This window comes from Cherax quadricarinatus, chromosome 52 (assembly GCF_038502225.1).
Source record: "Cherax quadricarinatus isolate ZL_2023a chromosome 52, ASM3850222v1, whole genome shotgun sequence".
Classification (NCBI taxonomy): domain Eukaryota; kingdom Metazoa; phylum Arthropoda; class Malacostraca; order Decapoda; family Parastacidae; genus Cherax; species Cherax quadricarinatus.
Window position 1 is genome coordinate 11,016,082 of NC_091343.1, and position 25,373 is coordinate 11,041,454.

Consider the following 25,373-nt stretch of genomic DNA (forward strand, 5'->3'; position numbering starts at 1 on the left):
AGAATGATTTTTGCGAAATTATTGCATGCACAAATTTTCGCTTGCATTATTTTGGGTTAAATAGCAAAACTTGCTATTTAACCCAAAATAGCAAGTTTTGCCTATGTGGCACGACATAGGTAAAATTGGTCAATTAGCAAGACCTCATTTAAAATTAAGCCCTTTCTAAAATTTTCTCTTATACATTTAAAGATATATATATATATATATATATATATATATATATATATATATATATATATATATATATATATATATATATATATATATATATATATATATATATATATATATATATATATATATGTCGTGCCGAATAGGCAGAACTTGCGATCTTGGCTTAAATAGCAACGCTCATCTTGCCATATAGGACAAGCGAAAATTTGTGTATGCAATAATTTCGCCAAAATCATTCTGAACTTAACGAAAAAAATATATTTCACTGTGTTTCTTTAGTATTAAATTATTGTAAACAAATCTAAATTATATTTAGTTGGGTTAGGTTAAAATAAATTGTTCTTGTTATAATAAGGTTAGGTAAGTTTTCTAAGATTCTTTTGGAGCAAAATTAAAAAAATTTTCATTAACATTAATGAAAAAAATATATCTTTAAACGTATAAGAGAAAATTTTAGAAAGGACTTAATTTTAAATGAGTTCTTGCTAATTGACCAGTTTTACATATTCGGCACGACATGTATATATATATATATATATATATATATATATATATAAATATTATATATATATATATATATATATATGTATATATATATATATATATATATATATATATATATATATGTGTGTGTGTGTGTGTGTGTGTGTGTGTGTGTGTGTGTGTGTGTGTGTGTGTTTTAAAGCTCATTCCTAAATCAATCGTAAATTACCACATTTCAGAGAAAAAATATTGTTTTGTATAAAGTTTATAAATACAAATGAAAATTATCATGTTCTTTGCTGTATGTTTTGCAGGTTACAGTAACAGAGTAAAATAGGAGAGGGTGTGATACAATGAAGATGGATAATGAGAGTGAGTCAGCAACCATCGTAGGGAACACTGGCTGCTACGTCAAAAGACAAGTTGCAATACTGTTTGGGTTGCTGTTCTTGAGCGCAACGGTGGCCGCCTCTGATTACTCTGTGGTGAGCTTCTTTTCCCTACTGTAATTTACACGACTCACTTGACACAGAAAACGATAATATCATGCCTCATTTCATTTCAAAACCTAGCTTAGTATTATCCAACTTTAGTTCATTTTATATCCTAATTCTATTTTATCCTACCTCAGTTCATTTCATAACATAGTTCTATATTATTTGCCTCAGTTAATTTCATAAAATAATTCTTATATACTATACCATCCTCTCCATAACTACCAGGAACATTCGAATGATACTCAGGTTTTATTTACTCATAGGTAAACAGGGGAGGCAAGTACGAAAGACTTGCTCATACTTTTCGCTTTGCTTGGGAATCGAACCCAAGGCCCTTTGATTATGAACTGCAAGAGTGCTCCTGGCACTCACCATACCCAAAAATGATTTACAAGAACATCAATAATAATAATAATAATAATAATAATAATAATAATAATAATAATAATCATAATTAATATTTCTTCTTTTTTAAATTATTATTATTATTATTATTATTATTATTATTATTATTATTATTATTATTATTATTATTATTATTATTATTATTATTATTATTATTATTATTATTATTATTATTATTATTATTATTATTATTGTTGTTGTTGTTATTAATATTTTTTTGTAGTATAAGTATTACAATATGTACTGATGTTCGTAAAGGTTTACTAAAGTTCTTTTGAAAAACTACGTCAATGTAATGTACCAAGTTGAATCTGGTGGCGTTATATGTACTATGTATATGTAACTCATGCTGTCCATAGCACTAACATTTCAATTATAAGCGTTTATATATAAGAAGAAATGTAATATTTCGGGTAATCAACTGATTACTTACAGCACCTGATTAAATCTTTCTATAAATAAACATAATTTTCAATGCAAAGATGCTTGTAAATGTTAAGACAGTTTTTCTGTATACCTCTTATCATCTGACTTGATTAAGGAAGTGTCTCCCTAGAAGCACTGAAGCCAAGAGCGGTGTGTGGGCTTCTGTTCCCCATAAATTCCCTCAGCCTTTACAAAGCCCCCAAATAAAAATGGTAATAATAACGGTGCTTCAAAGCAAGTTTCCAAGCTTCACCTTCTTCCAGCCAGATAAGCCACCCCCAAGCTCCCTTCCAGTATAGAATTTCTGGCCCCTGCCGTGATTAAAGCTTAAATATATTATTGATTAGGGTTAATTTCTTCAGAGGAATTCTTCTTGGATGTATTTTAGTTACCTCACAAGTCGGAAATAGAACTGAACAACTCATCTGTCCGTTGTGGACTATCGTTATCAAGTTGACAGGTGGCTGGTTTCATTTAATATTCTTGGTCTAATTGTGAAATGTCCAGGCAGTGGTAATGTGACATTTATTTATCTTTTGGACAGCTGGTTTAAATTCAGTTACTTGGATTATATATAATTAACTTATTTAAAATAAATGTTGGTCACTGATTAAAGACTTAGTACATTCGTGTTTAATGTATTTAATTAATTTTGTTTAATGTTTTAGAATATACATTGTGACTAATCTGTTCCAGCACATGTAGAAACCAAATATATTCTCTATCTTAGTATTCTCCAATACAAATGTTGCGCCAGATTCTTATACACGTTCTCAAAATATCATAATTCATATACAAAATTGTCAGTATTTATAAATGTTAAATTTGGCAGATTATATCATTCTAGTAATATACCTATTTGTCTCACTGTCTAGTAATTTTAAATTAATATTAAGGCTGCCCGAAATGCTCTGCATAACAAGTTTTTTTTAATAAAGAAGTTTATACATGTTAATTACTGTCCTCTACAAATTTTTTTTGTTTAGAATAAGCTGGTAATATCACTGTTCCATGTTTTTGGCACCTTCAGTTATATCTATTTTTGTAAATTGCTTAATAAGATGTTTTTTTTATTGGTTTAATAACACTGAAGCTATTAATACATTTGACAGCCTCTTGGATCCACAAGGGATCTCCCGGTATCCATCTTTGCAAGAGAGAAAGAGGAGGTTGATATTCGACTCCCCAAGACCCTCAAGCCTCTTCACTATGTGGTAAAGCTTCAGCCTTTTATCAATGGCAACTTCAGCATCATGGGCTATGTTGAGGTGGAGATAGAAGTTATTGAACCCACCTCCAACATTACCCTCCACATTGCTGACATTATCACCAAGAATGAGACCATCAAAGTAAGTTCCATGAGTCTTTATTGAGATAACGCTGAGTACTTGATTATTTCACAATAACGTGAAAATAAATGAGAGAACAAATTCTAAATTCTTCGTTATATATTCTCTTCATAATTTTAACATTTTTATATTCTTGGCAAAGAGTTAAACTCATAAGGGTCATGCAGAGCCAAGAGATTCGGAGGAAAACTGGTTTGATGTGAGTATTCTCTGCATAACTATATTCACTTTAAACACAAATTTCGGACAAAGTATTTCCATGGTCTTTAACCTCCTCTTTAAGAGTTGTCAAGGAGCTACAGAGTCACGGCGCTGAGGCGTTAAGAGAAAATGGTCATAATCACTTAGTATAAAATGATAAACAAAGTTTACGTCTTCGATGTCAAAGCGACATAGTTGCCCAGCAGAAAGGGATATCTAGAGCAAAAAAAAAAAAAGTAGACATATTATAATTTATTTTCTTATGTTTTATGAGGAATGTAAATCACATTATGATATTGAAACGCTGCGAGAGTGACGATGACTTTAGGGAAAGAAAGTTATCTGGCAAGAAATGAAAAACTGTAGTCTTGCCGAGCATTTTTTATGGGCCTGAAACATCGTTTTTGCGATATTAATGCTTGTCTTCGTGCAAGCTCTGTAAATTCATCTACTATACTCTACACAAAGAACCCTCACATAGGAAAATTAAACTTATGACAAAGTTAATGGTTTAAGTTGGACCGAAACGTCGTTATAAATTTCATTCTCCCGTGTGCGGGTTATTTGTGTATTGTTCCAGTCACGGTATTGTGCCTTTTTACTGTTTACTATACTATTTCTGTATATCCTATGACCATCTGTCCATGTAGTCTTGGGCACGTCTGAGGTAACCTAAGGATCCATTTATCCACCTCCAAAGTACGCCGTTGGTTGGTAAGTTTTTGTTGCCATGAGGCTGTGTTTAATGCTCAGTGGTTACAACCTGTCATTAGAACACTACCATTCCGTATATTTGTATGTACGTAGAGCACAAGATGGCGTTTACACCAAATTAGTTCCACTCCTTTCTCCAACCTGCTTTAAAGTTTATGTATTTGCTACTCTTTCTACACTGTGGCCCGGTGGTCTGGTGGCTAAAGCTTCTGCTTCACACACGGAGGACCCGGGTTCGATTCCCGGCGGGTGGAAATTCCGACACGTTTCCTTACACCTATTGTCCTGTTCACCTAGCAGCAAATAGGTACCTGGGTGTTAGTCGACTGGTGTGGGTCGCATCCTGGGGGACAAGATTAAGGACCCCAATGGAAATAAGTTAGACAGTCCTCGATGACGCACTGACTTTCTTGGGTTATCCTGGGTGGCTAACCCTCCGGGGTTAAAAATCTGAACGAAATCTTATCTTACTTTTTCTCTTCACCTTCATCCTTTATTTACTTTCAACTTATTCACTTTTACATTCCCTTCCAAATTCCATTACCAATGTTTGCACCTTTTCTGTATCATTAAAAAATAATTATGCAGGTTACCACTTAAAATTTGAATCATCATATTTTAAGATCATACTCTCCCAAACACAAGCATTCGCTTCTCTTACAACTCCATGAAGATATTATACATACTTCTCTTGTGTCCCACACTGACTGATAGCCATCCTCTTTCCTACATTCTTTAATGTGTGCTTTGTTTAACTCACACAAGCATTTTACAGCTTTCCACGTTCCCCTTCAAGCTGCCCTGTCATGCAACTTTACCAAGTCCATGAATGCAATAAATGGTTTATGCCCACTGTATGAGTCTTGCTCATTTATATACTTTAATGGAAATACTCGAGCCATACATCCTCTTGTCATACTAAATCCACTGTGCTTTGATTTTATACATTCTTCATTTACTAGTATCCTATCAGTCACAACAATAGCACAAAGTTTACCTGGTATACTCAACAAACTTATCCCTCTAAAATATTTACTTTCTCTTGCAACTTCCTCCCATTCTCTAAGTATGAAGGAACCCCACATATGCTCTGTCAATCCATGGTTCATATATGTATTAAACAGCAAATCAATCATTCCAGGACTTTATCACCACCTGCATTCAGTATTCCAGTCAAAATCCCATCCATTAAACCATTCTGCTTTTCCCGCTTTTAGCTTTCTTGCTGTTTACCCACTACCTTCGTAGTATCTTCGGGCTCTTCGTCCATTCATATTGATGTCATTGCTTCTCGTCCCATCATGAATTTTCTGCCTCCATTCATCATTCACAGAGGTGGTGCTTATGAACACTGAACTCTCACAGGTGGTGCTTATGAACACTGACCTCTCACAGGTGGTGATTATGAACGCTGAACTCTCAGGTGGTGCTTATGAACTCTGAACTCTCACAGGTGGTGCCTTCTGACAACGTGGATGGTCCTGGAGTGGAGGTGAAGCAGAACCTCTACGATAACGACCGCAATTTCTATATTGGTGTGTTAGGGGAGGAGCTGGAACTTGGCAAGAAGTATATTCTCTCTATGGAGTTCGTCGGTTACCTTAATGATGAACTCAGAGGATTTTATAGATCCACATACACTGACGAAGACGGTAACAAGAGGTAAACTGGGTAAACAGACTCATGTAAAAACTAAAAAGATATTTATTGCGGCTACATTTCGCTCACCAGGAGCTTTGCCAAGCCAAATACAAATAATATCTTGACACAACGGATGTATAAAGTAACGTGAGGTGGGTTCAATTCGTTTTCATTAAGTCTTCGTGCGTTACAATACAGCGGGTTTAAAATTTACTGGACCATAATCTTGATCTACAGCTGAATTAAATGTAAGCCAACTATTGTATAGAAATGAATTTAAATATGTGGTAGCAGCAGCTGAAAGTATTGAAAGTAACCTAGATGCAAAAATGATTGTGTCATGACAAAGTCCACATTATCAGGACATTTATTCTGCTCTTAAAGGTGGTAATAATGTGTTTGTCACCACAGGTTGCTAGCGTCGACTCAGTTTGAGCCAACTGATGCCAGGAGAGCCTTTCCATGTTTTGATGAACCTGCTATGAAAGCTACCTTTGAAATCTTCCTCGCCAGAGAAACGTCAATGTCTTCAATTTCAAACATGCCAAAATTTGAAACCTTTCCATTGTAAGAAAAAAGTGGACCCTTAATTTGTTTTTATTAAATACGGTGTTTACTGATATAAAAGAACTTTGTTTATAATAATAATACATTAACATGAGGTTTGTTTGCACAGTGAGGGTGAGGATGGGTGGGTGTGGGACCATTTCAACACAAGTGTGCCAATGTCCACTTACTTGGTCGCCTTCGTCGTTTCCGACTTCACTCATGCTGATTCTAATGCCAACGATCATGTTCTCTTCAGAGGTAAGATGTAAATCTCAATCACCTGAAAAAATATTTAATTTTATTGTCCTTTGATTAAGAATTATGGAAATATAGTGCAGTATTGTTTTGCTACTATTTATTTTATGATTAAATTTGTTTGTATTTTTAACCCTAAGGGTTAGCCACCCAGGATAATCCGAGAAAGTCAGTGCGTCATCGAGGACTGTCTGTCTTATTTCCCTTATGGTCCTTCAATCTTGTTCCCTAGGATGCGACCCACACAAGTCAACTAACACCCTGGTACCTGCTTACTGGTAGGTGAACAGAGACAGCAGGTGTAACCGTGTAAGGAAACATGCACAACGTTTCCACCAGGCCGGGAATTGAACCACAGACACAGTGTGTGAGGCGAGAGCATTGTCTTCGGAGCCACGGGTTCTGCTGTCATAGTATATTTCTATTATCCTTCACAGTGTGGGCTCGTGAAGGTGCCATTCAGCAGGCAGATTACGCCCTTAGGACAGGTCCTGAAGCCCTGACGTTCTACGAGGAGGAATACTTCAACATTCCGTTCCCACTCCCCAAGCAAGACATGATAGCCATTCCTGACTTCTCAGGTGGCGGCATGGAAAACTGGGGACTCATCACTTACAGGTCAGAAATTATCAATCGTCTCTTAGTTCTCCGTTTTAATAAGCCATCGAGATATTTTATCAATATTAATTAAGGAGAAAAATAACATAGTTAATACATTAACTCGCATTTGAACATAGTCACAGTGAGTGATACAGAGAGAGAGAGAAAGAGATAGAGAAAACAACAAACGAGGATTACAACCATATACCAGGCTCTCAACAGACTGTGTCATTGACAACGTCCAAGGGATTTATTCAGTAGTATAAAAGATCCTCAGTAGTCTAATACTGACATTCTACGTTATCCAGACGTATAGATGGTGTTGAAAAAGAAGTAAATGCTAGGATGTTCGGGAAATGGGTGGGATTAAATTAGGCGGATTCAAATACAAAATGGGAGTTGACACAGTACTTTTTGCTGATGATACTGTGCTTTTGGGAGATTCTGAAAAGAAGTTGCAAAAGTTAGTGAACGAGTTTGGAAGGGTGTGTAAATGAAGAAAGTTGAAAGTGAACATATATAAGAGTAAGGTAATGAGGGTATCAAACGATTTAGATAAGGAAAACTGGATATCATATTGGAAGAAGGTAGTATGGAAGAAGTGAATGTGTTCAGATATTTGGGAGTAAACTTGTTGGCGGATGGGTTTATGAAGGAAGAGGTAAACCATAGAAATGATGAAGGAAATAAGGTGGGTGGTGCACTGAGGTATCAGTGGAGATAAAGAACATTATTCATGGAGGCAAAGAAGGAAATGTATGAGAGTATAGTGGTACCAACACTCTTATATGGGTGTGACGCAAATGTTGTGAATGTTGCAACAAGAAGGAGGGTGGAGGCAGAGATGTCGTGTCTATGGGCACTGTAATGTGGAAATTAGGAGGAGGTGTGGTATTATTCAGATGGTTGAGGAGGGGTTGTTGAGGTAGTTTGGTCATTTAGAGAGGATGTAGGAAAATAGGATGACTTGGAGGGTAGTGGAGGGAAGGAGGGTCAGGAGTAGTTCTAGGAAAGAATGGAGGGAGGGGGTAAGAGAGGTTTTGTGTGTAAGGGGCTTGGACATACAGCAAGCATGTGTGAGCGTGTTAGGAGTGGAGACGAATGGTTTTTGGGACTTGACGAGCTGTTGGAGTATGAGCCAGGTAATATTTTGTGAAGGGACTCAGGGAAACCGTTTAGCCATGGAGGTGGAAAGTACGATGCTAGCACTTTAAAGGAAGGGCTTTGGATATTTGCTGTTTGGAGTTATAACTGAACTGTCGCATCTGTGTGTCTCTGCAAAGACAGTGATTATGTGTGAATGAAGAGGGAAAGTGTTTCTCAGTTTTGGGTCACCATGCATCGGTGGGAGACGGCCAGCATGTTGAATGTGTGTGTGTGTGTGTGTGTGTTTAGGTAGCTTTACCTGCATTTCTGTCTTCGTGTTTGGCTTCTAGTGGATTAGTCAAGAAGATTGTCCCTGAACGCTTGAGAGGTGCGGTAGGAGCTCAAGACCCAAGGTTCACTGAAGCAGCCGTGCGGTGGGACACCCTTGTAGACTCCTCCAGTAGACCAGCTCCTTCCAAAGATCAAAAACAGTCCCACTGGGACATACCGATCATGGAAATAAATCGCCAACGTAATGTTCACCAACGTTTCAGGAAAGAATAAAGCTTGTCTCCTAGCTGTGAAGGCACCACACTCAGGAGATTTCCTTCTGGCTGTTCCCAATTCCTCCCTGGGCACTCGACTCGACCCACAGGCCATTCGGATTGGTGTTGCACTTCACCTAGGTGCCCAAATCCTCACCGAACATAGGTGTATTTGCGGCAGGGCGACGGCTGATCAATTCGGACTTCATGGTCTCGTGTGTCACACAGAAGGGAAGTATGCCAGACATGAAGTGGCCAATGACCTTATAAAGAGAAGCCTTGCCTCAGCCCGTTGTCCAGCTCAACGAGAATCCCAAGTGCAGAGGTATGACGGAAGTCAGAAACGTCCTGATGGAGCCACTATGCTATCCTGCAAGGATGGAAAGACGATTGCCTGGAACTGCACCTGTACCACCACACTGGCAAACACCTACTTCCCATACTTCGTAGCTGAAGGGGGTGGAGCTGCCAGCCACAGGGAGACCCAGAAGACCCTCAAATATGAAGGCCTTCTCCCTTGCTATAACTTCATCCCAATAGGGTGGGAGACCCTTGGAGCATGGGGCATGTGTGCTCTAAAGTTCCTCAAAGAGCTGAGTGAAAAACTCATCATAGAAACCAAGGACCAGAGAGCGGCCAGCTTCCTCTTTCAGAGAGTGTTGCGATCCAGAAGGGAAATGCCTGCAGCACTCTTGTCACACGGCCCACGATCGGTGAGCTGAACCAAGCATTCGAGATGTAGCTCTGAATTGTTATCTATGTTGTTTTACTCCTTATTGCATTTTTGTCAATGTATTTTGTCAATGTGTTTTGTTTTTAATATAATATATACTAAATAAAGGGGGTGGTAGGAGAAAATTTTCAGAAAACTTCAGGGAGAACCTTGCGTTTTCCCTGAAGCAAGTTTATTCTTTTCTCTGAGGATGAGGATCCCCAGAACAGTTCTAGAGGTGGTACCTCTCTATATATATATATATATATATATATATATATATATATATATATATATATATATATATATATATATGCAATAATATCACAGTAAACAGGTGATTTTAAAATATGTAAAACAACCACTGTGAAAGAGTAGTGAAATTCCAAGCGCTTTCGTGACTACTCACATTGTCAAGGAACTATCAGTTCCTTGACAATGTGAGTAGTCACGAAAGCGCTTGGAATTTCACTACTCTTTCACAGTGGTTGTTTTGCATATATATATATATATATATATATATATATATATATATATATATAAATATAGGATGGGGTCCACCTCTGGTGTAAATTGTGGGACCCATAGCCTCGGAGACGTGGATAAAAAGGCTTCAAGGAAGAATATTTGGATTTCTTCCTGAAACCGTTTGAATATTCCACTCCCCCTACCACCCCATCTTTTCATATTTTTTTTTTACCAAAAGGAATATTTTATTACATAATATGGTACAGAAGATTTAAGAGATACATTGTTAATATAAAGGTGGCATATAAGGTACATGTTGTTACGTGTATATCACCGATTATAAGGCGAAAATCTCATCCAGCTCCTCAGAGCTGTATATATATATATATATATATATATATATATATATATATATATATATATATATATATATATATATATATATATATATATATATATATATCTCAACCAATAACAATGTGACTAAAATGGTATAAAATACCGACAGGTTGTTAGGTAAGACACATATGCAACAGTTAGGTATCTTTATTTCGAAACGTTTCGCCTGAACAGTAGGCTTCTTCAGTCGAGTACAGAAAAGTTGATAGAAGCAGAAGAGACTTGACGACGATGTAATCAGTCCATCACCCAAAAGTTTTGAGGTGGTCAGTCCCTCAGTCTGGAGAAGAGCATTGTTCCATAGTCTGAAACAATATTGTTTCAGATTATGGAAAGCGAAAATCACACAGGACCACCCAATCCTACAAAGATCGCGCACCCAGCAGAGCTAGGTGTTGTACTGTGATCCAAGGACATACAATGGTTTGGGTGCCTCAGAGCTAATTTCATTTTACTCCCCGTTTGGTGTACTAGCCTCCACAAGCAATACGCATCGTGTTGTAACCACACACGAGTGGTATTTAATCAGTAACAACACTGCGACTAGCCGAGGGTTCGAACCGGTTTTGTTTCCCCCCCTCCTCACGGTGAGCAAAAATCACATGATGCTCTTACCCACAGGACCACCCAATCCTACAAAGATCACGCACCCAGCAGAGCTAGGTGTTGCATCGTGATCTGAGGACATACCATGGGTTAGAACATCGTGTGATTTTTGCTCACCATGAGGCGGAACAAAATAACACGAGTTCGAGCCTTCGTTCGAGTCACTCGTTCGTGATTACAATACGATATATACTGCTTGTGGAGGCTAGTACACCAAACGGGGAATAGAATGAAATTATCTCTCAGGCACCCACAACGGTGCAACACCTAGCTCTGTTGGGTGCGTGATCTTTGTAGGACTGGGTGGTCCTGTGTGTTAGAGCGTCGTGTCATTTTCGCTCACCATGAGGCGGGCCAAAACAACACTGGTTCGATCCCTCGGCTAGTAGCAGTATTGTTATTGATTAAATACCACTCGTTCATGGTTACAATACGATATATATATATATATATATATATATATATATATATATATATATATATATATGTGTATGTGTATGTGTATGTGTGTGTGTTTGTCAAATTTGCAAAAAAAGTAATTTACAACATAACGAAAAAAATATATATATCACTGATTTTAAGTAAAAAAAAATAAATTTAAACTGATCACTGATGTGTTTTGTAGTTTCACTAAAAATTACGTTAGGTTAAGTTAGATTTTGTCAACAAATGTATTTTTTTTACTTCACTATCAATTACAAAAATATATCTATTAATCTGCAAATTTTGGGGGGAAACGAGAGAGAGAGAGAGAGAGAGAGAGAGAGAGAGAGAGAGAGAGAGAGAGAGAGAGAGAGAGAGAGAGAGAGAGAGAGAGAGAGAGAGACAGAGAGGAAGACACATACACACACAAGGATTAAAGTATTCTTAACAGGTGTTGAACAGGTTACTTGCAGCCACATTGACCCTCGTATAATTGATAGCCTCTAAACCATGTTTAGAATTAGCTAATTACTGAATTAATATAAGTGAATTTACTTCATTTTCCCCCTAATATTAAGCCCTGCAGACAATGACAATAGTGCCTGAAAGTGAGTTGTAGTGTTTAAAGGAATATGATTATTTTTAAATTTTAACAACTATATAATGTTAACCCGCAGTGAGTCAGGTTTCCTGTACGACCCAGCAGTGTCGTCTGCTTCTGATGAGCAGCGAGTGATGATCTTGGTAACTCACGAGTTGGCTCACCAGTGGTTTGGCAACCTTGTCACCCCAGACTGGTGGACAGATATTTGGCTCAATGAGGGATTTGCTTCTTTCATGGAAAATATTTGCAGCGATCACGTGAGTTGAAATACGTTAAGATGGATCAACTAAGTATTATCTACTATTACACGCAAATAACCCGCACATGGGAGAAGCTGATGACGTATCGGCCCGACTTGGACTGAAACGTCGTCCTATATGCGGGATATTTGTATATTGTTCCTGTCACGGTATTGTGCTTTTTGGTTCTTTATCTACGTATTATATTGTTCAGGAAACATGGAGGAGCCTGATTAGGATATAGGAACAATTATATGAATAAGCATTTATGTAATGAATGTTAAAAATTGACAATTTAAACACTTTACCGTGGCGTTTCAATACCTTTTTTTTTTAAATTTTAGTGACAGTAAAATTGCTGTTGCATTGATTATAACTTTTTATAATGTGGTGTAATAACTTAAAAAAAAAATACTGACGTCCTTGTACTTCAGCTTGAGCCCACCTGGAAGATGTGGGAGCAGTTTGTGTCTAATGATTTACAAGATGTGCTGGAGATGGACAGCCTCGAGTCCTCACACCCCATCAGCATCCCCGTTGGAAGACCTGAAGAGATTAACCAGATTTTTGACGGTATCTCCTACTCTAAAGGTGAATATTAAAATGGTATAAAATACCGACAAGTTAGATAAGACACATATCCACCTGTTAGGTATCTTTATTTCGAAACGTTTCGCCTACACAGTAGGTCTCTTCAATCGAGTACAGAAAAGTACTTTTCTGTAGGCGAAACGTTTCGAAATAAAGATACCTAACAGTTGCATATGTGTCTTATCTAACATACTCTAAAGGTGTGTATGCATGTATATATATATATATATATATATATATATATATATATATATATATATATATATATATATATATATATATATATATATATATATATATATATATATATATATATATATATAGGTGTTGTAAGTTGACCGAGAGGTGTAATCTTGTCCTCATATACCTTTCTGTTGACCTTTTATTTTTACAGTTCCTTGATAAAGTGAGAAATCACAAAAGCGCTTGGTGGGAAGTACAATGCCTGCACTTCAATAACATACATAAATACATCTGTTAATAATAGCATCTGCTAATAATGATTACGTACACAGGTGCGTCTGTTATTCGCATGATGAACTACTTCCTAACTGAGACAACTTTCAGGAAAGGAGTCACAAACTACCTCAATGGCCAGTAAGTAGTTTGTAGTCTTCAGTATGGGATCTATTAGTGGCTTTAATAATAATAACAATAATGATATTAATAATAATAATAATATTTTTTTTATTTATTATCACACTGGCCGATTCCCACCAAGGCAGGGTGGCCCGAAAAAGAAAATCTTTCACCATCATTCACTCCATCACTGTCTTGCCAGAAGGGTGCTTTACACTACAGTTTTTAAACTGCAACATTAACACCCCTCCTTCAGAGTGCAGGCACTGTACTTCCCATCTCCAGGACTCAAGTCCGGCCTGCCGGTTTCCATGAACCCCTTCATAAATGTTACTTTGCTCACACTCCAACAGCACGTCAAGTATTAAAAACCATTTGTCTCCATTCACTCCTATCAAACACGCTCACGCATACCTGCTGGAAGTCCAAGCCCCTCGCACACAAAACCTCCTTTACCCCCTCTCTCCAACCTTTCCTAGGCCGACCCCTACCCCGCCTTCCTTCCACTACAGACTGATACACTCTTGAAGTCATTCTGTTTCGCTCCATTCTCTCTACATGTCCGAACCACCTAAACAACCCTTCCTCAGCCCTCTGGATAACAGTTTTGGTAATCCCGCACCTCCTCCTAACTTCCAAACTACGAATTCTCAGACATGACATCTCCACTGCCTCTAGCCTTCTCCTCGCTGCAACATTCATCACCCATGCTTCACACCCATATAAGAGCGTTGGTAAAACTATACTCTCATACATTCCCCTCTTTGCCTCCAAGGACAAAGTTCTTTGTCTCCACAGACTCCTAAGTGCACCACTCACTCTTTTTCCCTCATTAATTCTATGATTTACCTCATCTTTCATAGACCCATCCGCTGACACGTCCACTCCCAAATATCTGAATACATTCACCTCCTCCATACACTCTCCCTCCAATCTGATATTCAATCTTTCATCACCTAATCTTTTTGTTATCCTCATAACCTTACTCTTTCCTGTATTCACCTTTAATTTTCTTCTTTTGCACACCCTACCAAATTCATCCACCAATCTCTGCAACTTCTCTTCAGAATCTCCCAAGAGCACAGTGTCATCAGCAAAGAGCAGCTGTGACAACTCCCACTTTGTGTGTGATTCTTTATCTTTTAACTCCACGCCTCTTGTCAAGACCCTCGCATTTACTTCTCTTACAACCCCATCTATAAATATATTAAACAACCACGGTGACATCACACATCCTTGTCTAAGGCCTACTTTTACTGGGAAATAATTTCCCTCTTTCCTACATACTCTAACTTGAGCCTCACTATCCTCGTAAAAACTCTTCACTGCTTTCAGTAACCTACCTCCTACACCATACACTTGCAACATCTGCCACATTGCCCCCCTATCCACCCTGTCATACGCCTTTTCCAAATCCATAAATGCCACAAAGACCTCTTTAGCCTTATCTAAATACTGTTCACTTATATGTTTCACTGTAAACACCTGGTCCACACACCCCCTACCTTTCCTAAAGCCTCCTTGTTCATCTGCTATCCTATTCTCTGTCTTACTCTTAATTCTTTCAATAATAACTCTACAATACACTTTACCAGGTATACTCAGCAGACTTATCCCCCTATAATTTTTGCACTCTCTTTTATCCCCTTTGCCTTTATACAAAGGAACTATGCATGCTCTCTGCCAATCCCTAGGTACCTTACCCTCTTCCATACATTTATTAAATAATTGCACCAACCACTCCAAAACTATATCCCCACCTGCTTTTAACATTTCTATCTTTATCCCATCAATCCCGGCTGCCTTACCCCCTTTCATTTTACCTACTGCCTCACGAACTTCCCCCACACTCACAACTGGCTCTTCCTCACTCCTACAAGATGTTATTCCTCCTTGTCCTATACACGAAATCACAGCTTCCCTATCTTCATCAACATTTAACAATTCCTCAAAATATTCCCTCCATCTTCCCAATACCTCTAACTCTCCATTTAATAACTCTCCTCTCCTATTTTTAACTGACAAATCCATTTGTTCTCTAGGCTTTCTTAACTTGTTAATCTCACTCCAAAACTTTTTCTTATTTTCAACAAAATTTGTTGATAACATCTCACCCACTCTCTCATTTGCTCTCTTTTTACATTGCTTCACCACTCTCTTAACCTCTCTCTTTTTCTCCATATACTCTTCCCTCCTTGCATCACTTCTACTTTGTAAAAACTTCTCATATGCTAACTTTTTCTCCCTTACTACTCTCTTTACATCATCATTCCACCAATCGCTCCTCTTCCCTCCCGCACCCACTTTCCTGTAACCACAAACTTCTGCTGAACACTCTAACACTACATTTTTAAACCTACCCCATACCTCTTCGACCCCATTGCCTTTGCTCTCATTAGCCCATCTATCCTCCAATAGCTGTTTATATCTTACCCTAACTGCCTCCTCTTTTAGTTTATAAACCTTCACCTCTCTCTTCCCTGATGCTTCTATTCTCCTTGTATCCCATCTACCTTTTACTCTCAGTGTAGCTACAACTAGAAAGTGATCTGATATATCTGTGGCCCCTCTATAAACATGTACATCCTGAAGTCTACTCAACAGTCTTTTATCTACCAATACATAATCCAACAAACTACTGTCATTTCCCCCAACATCATATCTTGTATACTTATTTATCCTCTTTTTCTTAAAATATGTATTACCTATAACTAAACCCCTTTCTATACAAAATTCAATCAAAGGGCTCCCATTATCATTTACACCTGGCACCCCAAACTTACCTACCACACCCTCTCTAAAAGTTTCTCCTACTTTAGCATTCAGGTCCCCTACCACAATTACTCTCTCACTTGGTTCAAAGGCTCCTATACATTCACTTAACATCTCCCAAAATCTCTCTCTCTCCTCTGCATTCCTCTCTTCTCCAGGTGCATACACGCTTATTATGACCCACTTCTCGCATTCAACCTTTACTTTAATCCACATAATTCTTGAATTTACACATTCATATTCTCTTTTCTCCTTCCATAACTGATCATTTAACATTACTGCTACCCCTTCCTTTGCTCTAACTCTCTCAGATACTCCAGATTTAATCCCATTTATTTCCCCCCACTGAAACTCTCCTACCCCCTTCAGCTTTGTTTCGCTTAAGGCCAGGACATCCAACTTCTTTTCATTCATAACATCAGCAATCATCTGTTTCTTGTCATCCGCACTACATCCACGCACATTTAAGCATCCCAGTTTTATAAAGTTTTTCTTCTTCTCTTTTTTAGTAAGTGTCTACAGGAGAAGGGGTTACTAGCCCATTGCTCCCGGCATTTTAGTCGCCTCATACGACACGCATGGCTTACGGAGGAAAGATTCTTTTCCACTTCCCCATGGACAATAGAGGAAATAAAGAAGAACAAGAGCTATTTAGAAAAAGGAGAAAAACCTAGATGTATGTATATATATATGCATGTGCGTGTCTGTGAAGTGTGACCAAAGTGTTAGTAGGAGTAGCAAGATATCCCTGTTATCTAGCGTGTTTATGAGACAGAAAAAGAAACCAGCAATCCTACCATCATGCAAAACAGTTACAGGTTTCCGTTTCACAGTCATCTGGCAGGACAGTAGTACTTCCCTGGGTGGTTGCTGTCTACCAACCTACTACCTATGATAATAATAATAATATAATATTATTATTATTATTATTAATTATAAATTATTCATTCGCCGCCTTGACATCGGTTGGCGTGGACGTGCAGCTGGAGCTTCTACTTTTACGAAGGTGGTTTGCCTGTGTGCACCATGGTCATGGGTTTGAGAAAACATATCAACAAGATCGGCGTTGAGTTACTGAAGGGAACCGTTATGCCGGAAGTGTTTAATGTGTTGTTTCCCACCATAATTCGGGACATATGAAATAACAGAATAAAGTCTCTACAGCGTAGTCATGAATGGAGCTAAAAGATTGTCGTCTGCTGAAGTGTATGATGCGGTGGTTGACGTTTTTCAAGATGTCGTGGTGGGGGTCAGCCAGGATGTTAGTGCGCACCTGGTGGATGTATCAAAGCGATACACCTGGGGGGTTAAGATTCGTAATGACTGACCTACGACAAGTGTTCTCTCGATATGGCACTATACAGGTGGCACAACCAGGTTCTAGGGTAACTGGCGTGTATGCTGTATACCCGAGGGTACGTGCTCTCTCAAAATGTTTTAAGTACCCCGTGCCCTCCTATGTCATCTTGCAGGTGGTGTCTTATGCAGGACAGTAGCGCACCTGCAGGATTTGTGAAGGATATGACCATATGGCGGTGGAGTGTCCTCGCCGGAAGGTGCAGCCGAGTGTGTTCAAGCCGTCTCCATCAAAGAAGGAGCGAGCTTCCAGGCCATGAGGCACGCGTCGCTCCCAAGAGGATCAAGAGAACACGGACATGTGCCGGAGAGCGTAGTGGTGGATGTCAGGGCTGGTACACGAGACAAGGTGGTGGTTGGTGCACCTCCCTATTTTAGAGGATAGGGTTTGTGTTCACTCAGACTCGGAGGCTGCTGGACTGGATAACGTGCTTGATAAAGTGTTGACATATTTTTCCCTCCCAGAGGAAACTTGCGTCTTCGGTGATCGGGGCAATCTAGATCTCAAGTGTGTGATGAAGTTGCACGAAGTCCCTAAATAACTCAATGGTACCTGTGCTGCTTGGAGAACCTGAGGTGGGGATCACTGAAGTAGAGGTGCATCAGGCATCCTCAATCGATATATGTGAAGTGAAGAATTAGTGTACCCGAAAACGAGCGGCAGCATCGGATTCTGTTGTGTTAACGTCAGCACAAAGGCAGCCTGGTAAAAAGTCCTGGACAGAGATGGTCAAAGGTTCTGGGGTGGAGGGGGATACAAAATTTTTAATTTTCTAAATTCAGCTTGTGTAAATATGAATAATATAATAAATGGGTATTAAAATGTGATGCCATTTGGACCCTTCGAGAAATTTTAAGTGAAGGAGGTGTGGAACAGCTGCTGAGTGATGCGGACTGGGAGATGCCATATTGAAATTGAATGTGTGAATACTGGTGGCCTGGTGGTTAACGCTCTCGCTTCACACGGTGAGGGCCTGGGTTCGATTCCCAGCCAGAGTAGAAACATTGGACGTGTTTCTTTCAACCTGTTGTCTATGTTCCCCATCAGTAAAATGGGTACCTGGGTGTTAGTCGACTGGTGTGGGTCGCATCCTGGGACACTGACCTAAGGAGGCCTGGTCACAGACCGGGCCGCGGGGGCGTTGACCCCCGGAACTCTCTCCAGGTAAACTCCAGGTAAATGTCCAATGTAATCAGGCGTTCTATGTCAGTTGGTGTATATCGGCCTCAATCCGTAATTTAGAAATTGCTGACACATTCCTGCTAAAGAATTGGGATAAATAATGTGGAAAACCCTTATATTTCGGCAACAAGAACTGAAAAATAGAGGACACCGATTCTTCCTATGAGCACACCTTAGCTAAGTGACACTTACCCATAAGGTACAGTAGTTTTGAGTTGGTCATCGTAAATTCTAGCTGTAGTGATAGAGTTAGGGTGTGTTTCCAAAAAAAATAAAAATTATGATCCAGTAATTAAATGGTAAGTGGTAATACAAATTTCCTTTCTAATAACACTATTATAATTTGTGTCCAATAATTATAATCTGTGTATCCAGCAAGCCTATCATATACACTCCACACAACTTTAATTTACCAGAGTAGCTGGTTTTAATATTGTAATTATTAATTTAATGTCAGGTCTAGCTTTTTGTGAGAGTGGTAGGGAGTGGGCATTGAGGGAGTTGCAGTTGAGCGACCTGCTATGACTAAGTCCCACTTACCTTAAACCAAATTACTTGCAGGTAATAATTCAGGTAATACCCTGTAAACCTCCTGCAGGTAATTTGCTCACATGATAATAATTCATAAAAGGGGGTGAGGGTCAAAATGCTTGTCGTAAAGAGGCCCAAAGCACCGAGGATTGCGACCAGCAATGGCGCCCTTAATAAGGGTTATAACGATAAGCCCAAGGGTCGAGACTGAGGAGGAACCTTCCTTTTACTAGGCCTCCGGTTAATGATTCTCAACTTTAATGGGTTTTGTGTGGTGGCAATGCGGAAATGGTTTGCGAGGATGGTTCTTAGGTGCGGGGTTGATGTCGTGTTTTTGCAAGAGCATAAATAACCTTAAAGCAAGATCTGGAAATCCAAGATGGCGAATGTATTGCCTACTGTACGGAAGGAAGGTGGTGTGGCCCGCTTGGTGGGAAAGTCATGTCTGCTTGTGCATTATCGTAGTGAAAATGGTGGCGATGGTCGCATTATCCCATGTCGCTCATATATATGTATGCGGCAGCATACATATATATTTGAGACACTGGACAGAATTTGTCAAAACATCAGAAACTGTGTGTTCAGTATGCACAGTGACAGCTGCTTTTTCTGATCTTGCAGTTCCCACGGTCATAGGGGACGAGGAAGAGGTAGTGAGGTTTGGGTGTTGGTGGGAGGTAAACAAATATCGGGGGAAGTGATAAAGGGTTGATATGTTAGTGAGACGAGAGTTTTATGTAGGGGAAGGTAATAGGTTTAATTCTATGAGATGAGGGTTATTAAATTATTAAGAGAGATTGCGTTAATGTTGCAAGGAAGGGGCGACTCAGCGGGTGCACCGAATAGATGATACAGAGGGGTTTGAAACTTTTGATCCGAGATTTACGTAATGAGCGGTATGATGCTGTGCGTGTACAGGCGGCGGCGGTGTTATGGGGAGACAAGCAATTTCTGTGTATTTTACGTTCACAGGAACAGAGTAGGCAGGCGACTACTGTTTCATGTCAGGGAAGGGCAGGTCCTGAAAACGACTGATGCGATGGGGGTGTAGATGAATGGTTCAGAGAACTGATAAGTTGATATGCAACACTTGGGTATCTTTAATGAGGAAACGTTTCTCCACACAGATAGGGGTGTTCATGGGCAGGTGGTATGAGAATAAGGTGGTGGAGGGTGGGGCTGTGTCTGACGTTTGCAATAGAATTCGTTGTAATTTTAAGGAGGGATAGCATGGTGTTATGAGGTGCTGTTGAAGAGGGGTAGGTTTGTAAGGCATTGTCAGAAATGGCTAAGCGTAAATTCCAAGCGGCTTGATGGGATACCAGTTGAATTTTGTCAAGCACTAGGAGTTATTGAGGGTGTTTTTGGTACTCCTTTTGAATGTCATGAAAGAGGAAGGGTAGCTTGGGCTCTGTTCATACGAAGCGGGTCGTTGTCTTCGTCCCAAAGGAACGTTCTGTTTCACTCTTATGTGCTGATTATAAACTCTTTGCTAAATTGTTGTGTAATCGAATCAATTGTGTCGTGGGTCGTGTTGTCTCACCTGGTCAGTATGGTATTCCGGGAAAATCCGTGTTAGCTGGTCATTCCATTATTGACGATTTTGTCCGTGAAGTGCAAGAAAAATATGCGTATGATTCTGTGGAGAGGGAAACAGAGTAGTATCCCCTTACGTTAGGGGTTTGTGGAGGAAATTGTGAGGTGGGGTGGATACGTTGTATTGTGGAGCGGTGGTTAGAGTCCAAGTAAAAGGTAGATTACGTGAAAGGGCTGTACCCACATGTAGAGCTCACGATAGGGTTGTCCGTTGTCTCAGATGTGTGTGTGCAAGACCCGTTCTATAGGCTGGTGAGGGACAGAGTTTCTGGTGGGATGATGAGAGTAGAGGGAGAGGGAGAGTTTTTCCAGCTATTTTAGGGTATGTAGGCGATACTACGTTATTAGTGAATGAGCATACTAGACTTGAAACGCTTGAAGGTTTGGTAGAGACGTTTGGAAAGGCGTCAAGGATGATTGTGAATATTGATAAATTTAAAATCTTAGGTCTTGGTGAGTAGGTTAATCATAGTGATTGGGGCAGCAGAATCATCACACAGGTGGAGAGGTCTGTAAAGATTTGTACACAATCGACAGATAAGTGGCGAGGGAAGAAAATTCTGAGAGGGTACAGTTATTATTATTAATTATAATCAGTTTTGCAGTTATTAGAAATTATAATTAACTGAGAGGGTACAGGAGAGTACGAGGAGTCCGGTCTCATCACTAAACAGTCTTACAAAGGGCTATTACTGTGGGTGCCCTTCTGTGTAGTCGGGCTTGTTATGTCGTTATTGTGATGAATGGTTTTGAAAACCGACAAGTTGAAGATTGAGACACTTATGCAACATATGGGAATCTTTATTTAGGAAACGTTTCGCCACACAGTGGCTTCATCAGTCTAATACAAAGCAGAAAGGTGTAAGGAGAGGAGAAGTTTGAGGTAATCAGTCCCTTAGCCTGGAGTCGATGTGTTCAGTCCATCAATCTTGTAGAATGTACAGCATAAGGTATTAGACGTGGCTTATATACTGTAGTCAGGTGAGGCGAAGCAGGAGGAGGCGGGGTAATAGTGTTACCATCCACTAGTCGATGTAGGTCTTCGTCCAAAGGTTGGACAAGTTTGATGAATACTAATAAGATTCCCATATGTTGCATAAGTGTCTCAATCTTCAACTTGTCGGTTTTCAAAACCATTCATCACAACTGTCAGACACTGCATCATCATGGGATCTTGATACATAGAATTCTTCAAACTTGTCCTACCTTTGGACGAAGACCTACTTCGACTAGTGGATGGTTCCACTATTACCCCGCCTCCTCCTGCTTCGCCTCACCTGAATACAGTATATAAGCCACGTCTACGGCCCTATGCTGTACATTCTACAAGACTGATGGACTGAACACATCGACTCCAGGCTGAGGGACTGATTACCTCAAACTCCTCCTCTCCTTACACCCTTCTGCTTCGCCACTGTGTGGCGAAACGTTTCCTAAATAAAGATTCCCATATGTTGCATAAGTGTCTCAATCTATGTCGTTATTGTTTACCCTTTAATTAGTGTTGTAATGCGTAGGATCTTCGCATGATATGCAGTCTTACCTGTGCGTATATTGTTTTGCACGTGTGCCAAGTTTTGTATGTTGGCCATAGTTATTTTTTTATCGGTTAGGTTTTCGTACTTATTCTAATCTAATCTGAGTTTGTCTCAGCGTTTTTTTGTTTGTGTATTTTTTTTTGAGTGTGACTCACCAACGGGAACAAAAGACATAATATAAATTATTCCATTATGGTCACAGTACCTCGGTAGCTGTGACGAAGGTTTGCATTGTGCTACTCCGTTTATTCGTATATAAATAGAAATTAGTAAAAATCGTGAACATATAGGGAACAGTGATACTTAACGGTTCGTTCAGATTATGGGGCAGTACTGCCAGAACAACTGTGGTGATCGGTGGAGCTGGTATGGTCATACTGACGAAGTATAGGTAAAAGATACTTATGTTCTGGCCAAGACATTATTAAGGAAACGTTGCGCCACGAGTGAGATCTTAATATTAGGACAGCAGCCACTCGTGGCGAAACGTTTCCCCAGTAAATATAAAAATAACCTGCACATAGGAAAGCGGGTTATATGCTCCAGTCACGGAATTGTGACTTTTTTGTTCCCCAGTAAACGTCTTGATAAGCGTATAAAAATTTTTTACCTACATCTGTTGTGATCATATCTCGAAAGGCCAGTTGGGGTGTGTTAGTAAAGCATCGCTGGGATGAAAATTTTAATTCTGAGATTGGTAAATTGCGAGGTAATTATGGCATTAAAAGTTTCAAAATGTAAATCTGTTTAAGTTCTAATAATAATTTGGATAAAATGTTTAGCGTAATATTTACTAAGAGTGAGAACCTTTCTAGGGCGTATTCCAACGCTGATCAAGACGACCTGTGGCAGTACCTGACAGACGCTGCTCATGAAGACGCCACACTGCCACCAGACATGACAGTCAAGGAAGTCATGGACACCTGGACGCTGCAGATGGGTTACCCTGTTATCAAGGTTGTGAGGAGCTCAGACGGCACCTCGGCAACCCTCACTCAGGTTAATAATTTACCAATGTTTTGTTGTTCAAGAATAAAGCTCTGTACCATAGTAGAATATCACAATGTTGAATAAATTAATAAAAAATAAGTTTCATATTTTTACAGGAACGATTTTTGCTAGTAAAGAACGAGAACTCGTCAGACACCCATGACTACAAGTGGTGGGTTCCACTAACATACACGAGTCAAGATAACCCTAATTTTAATAATACTCAAACCCAAGTATGGATGAAGGATTCTGAGACAGAGATAACAGTCTCTTCACTGCCTGAGAAGGACCAGTGGGTCATCTTCAACGTACAGGAGATAGGTTATTATAGAGTGAACTATGACGACGACAACTGGAACTTGCTCATTCAGCAGCTGAACAACGACCACCAAGTTATCCATGTGATAAACCGTGCTCAGATCATCGACGACGCCATGGATTTTGCACAAGCCGGTAAGTTTTTCTATTATTGAGAAAATGCGTGCATTTTTCTTTAGAAATACCAGAGGTCGGTAGCTTCAACTGTCAAGATACGTTAGTAAATGTTATAAGTTGTGAAAATTATTAATTTCTAAATAAAAATTAAAAAAAAAGCTTAACTCAAGCTTCTCCGTACGTTTTATATGGTTTAGCGCTTTTGATGATAATAATAATGTACGTTTTATAATAGAAATAACACTATATATCTCCAGGTTAGGGAGATTGTGTATTTTGAGTGATAAAGTTGCCTTCATTTGTCTTCTATTGACGTGATGTTGATAAACCTTCTTTACCACTTTCGTTAATGTTTGTCTGACACTATGGTGAGTGCACATCCCTAATTTCTGCGTAATAAAAGGCCTTTATATATAAATACTAAATTATGTGTGTCATGAGAGCTAATTTTCGTTTGCCTATATATTGACGCCACTTATTATTTTCCCGCAAAATGATGACTGGTGTTATATGATTAGCGTAGCCATCTAGTGTCAGTTTTTAGAGTTAATTATTAGGAGGTTGTTTATACAGTGGGGCAATAAATATAAATTAAACTTAGCCAAACTTACTTATTAATTTCTTTCTATATTAATTTTGCGTTCCTGCGTACTGGCAGGGTTGCATCTGCTCTTGTTGTCATCTCCCAAGTTAAGAACGATAAGAACTTTGTGGAGTTAGGCATAAGAATTAACTGACCGTCTACACTGCAAACTGAATTGTTTGCCATCCTAATGGCGTTAAGTTAACTCATAACTCTGAGCTTGACTTTGTTACTGATTCTATGTCATCAGTGAAAGCTCTCGACTCTCATTATAGCTCTAACATATTCATTGGAGAAGCCAGATATAGTTATTAAAAAATCCGATAAAAATGAATCACTCATTGGATTACTCCTTTATGATAAAGTTGATATGTTAACAAAGAAAATACTCAGAAGGAAAATGTAGAATATAACTTAGGTGTGTGTGTCTAGCATTAGGAATAAAATTAGAAGAGAAGCAAATACTGAAATTGAAAATTATAGGAATGCAGTTAGAAGCATAAGTAGATCTATAAACCACTATAATAACATGAACATTGATAAGTACGTCCATGGAGCAGCTTGCAATGGGCAATGACTAAGTTTAAGGCTTGGTTTCAAGCACTTCTGGCAGTTTGACACATGATCAAACCAAATGAAAAATGTGTGGCCAGCCCTATGATCACTATCTTGAACACAGTGCTTGATTGTCCACTTAATGAGCAATATAGAGACAGTATGATAACTTATATGAACTGTCAAGATATCTTATTAATGAAAATAAAATACTAGACATATTTAAGCAAATTTCCAAAATTTGATTGCAGCCAGATGTACTACTGTTAACCTTTTCGGGGCCCA

At 39.0% G+C, this 25,373-nt stretch overlaps 1 protein-coding gene across 1 annotated transcript in view; it reads left to right on the forward strand.

Moving 5' to 3' along the window:
* LOC128696870 (aminopeptidase N) overlaps positions 1–25,373 on the forward strand; it is a 47,965-nt gene that overhangs the window by 13,903 nt on the left and 8,689 nt on the right. Inside the window, exons 2-12 of the mRNA XM_070096046.1 lie at positions 975–1,145; positions 3,101–3,337; positions 5,706–5,914; positions 6,305–6,460; positions 6,570–6,700; positions 7,135–7,315; positions 12,214–12,397; positions 12,814–12,970; positions 13,486–13,567; positions 23,341–23,524; positions 23,632–23,968. Of these exons, the coding sequence (XP_069952147.1) occupies positions 1,014–1,145; positions 3,101–3,337; positions 5,706–5,914; positions 6,305–6,460; positions 6,570–6,700; positions 7,135–7,315; positions 12,214–12,397; positions 12,814–12,970; positions 13,486–13,567; positions 23,341–23,524; positions 23,632–23,968 (1,990 nt within the window). The 5' untranslated portion in view covers positions 975–1,013. The remainder of the gene's footprint in view (positions 1–974; positions 1,146–3,100; positions 3,338–5,705; positions 5,915–6,304; positions 6,461–6,569; positions 6,701–7,134; positions 7,316–12,213; positions 12,398–12,813; positions 12,971–13,485; positions 13,568–23,340; positions 23,525–23,631; positions 23,969–25,373) is intronic.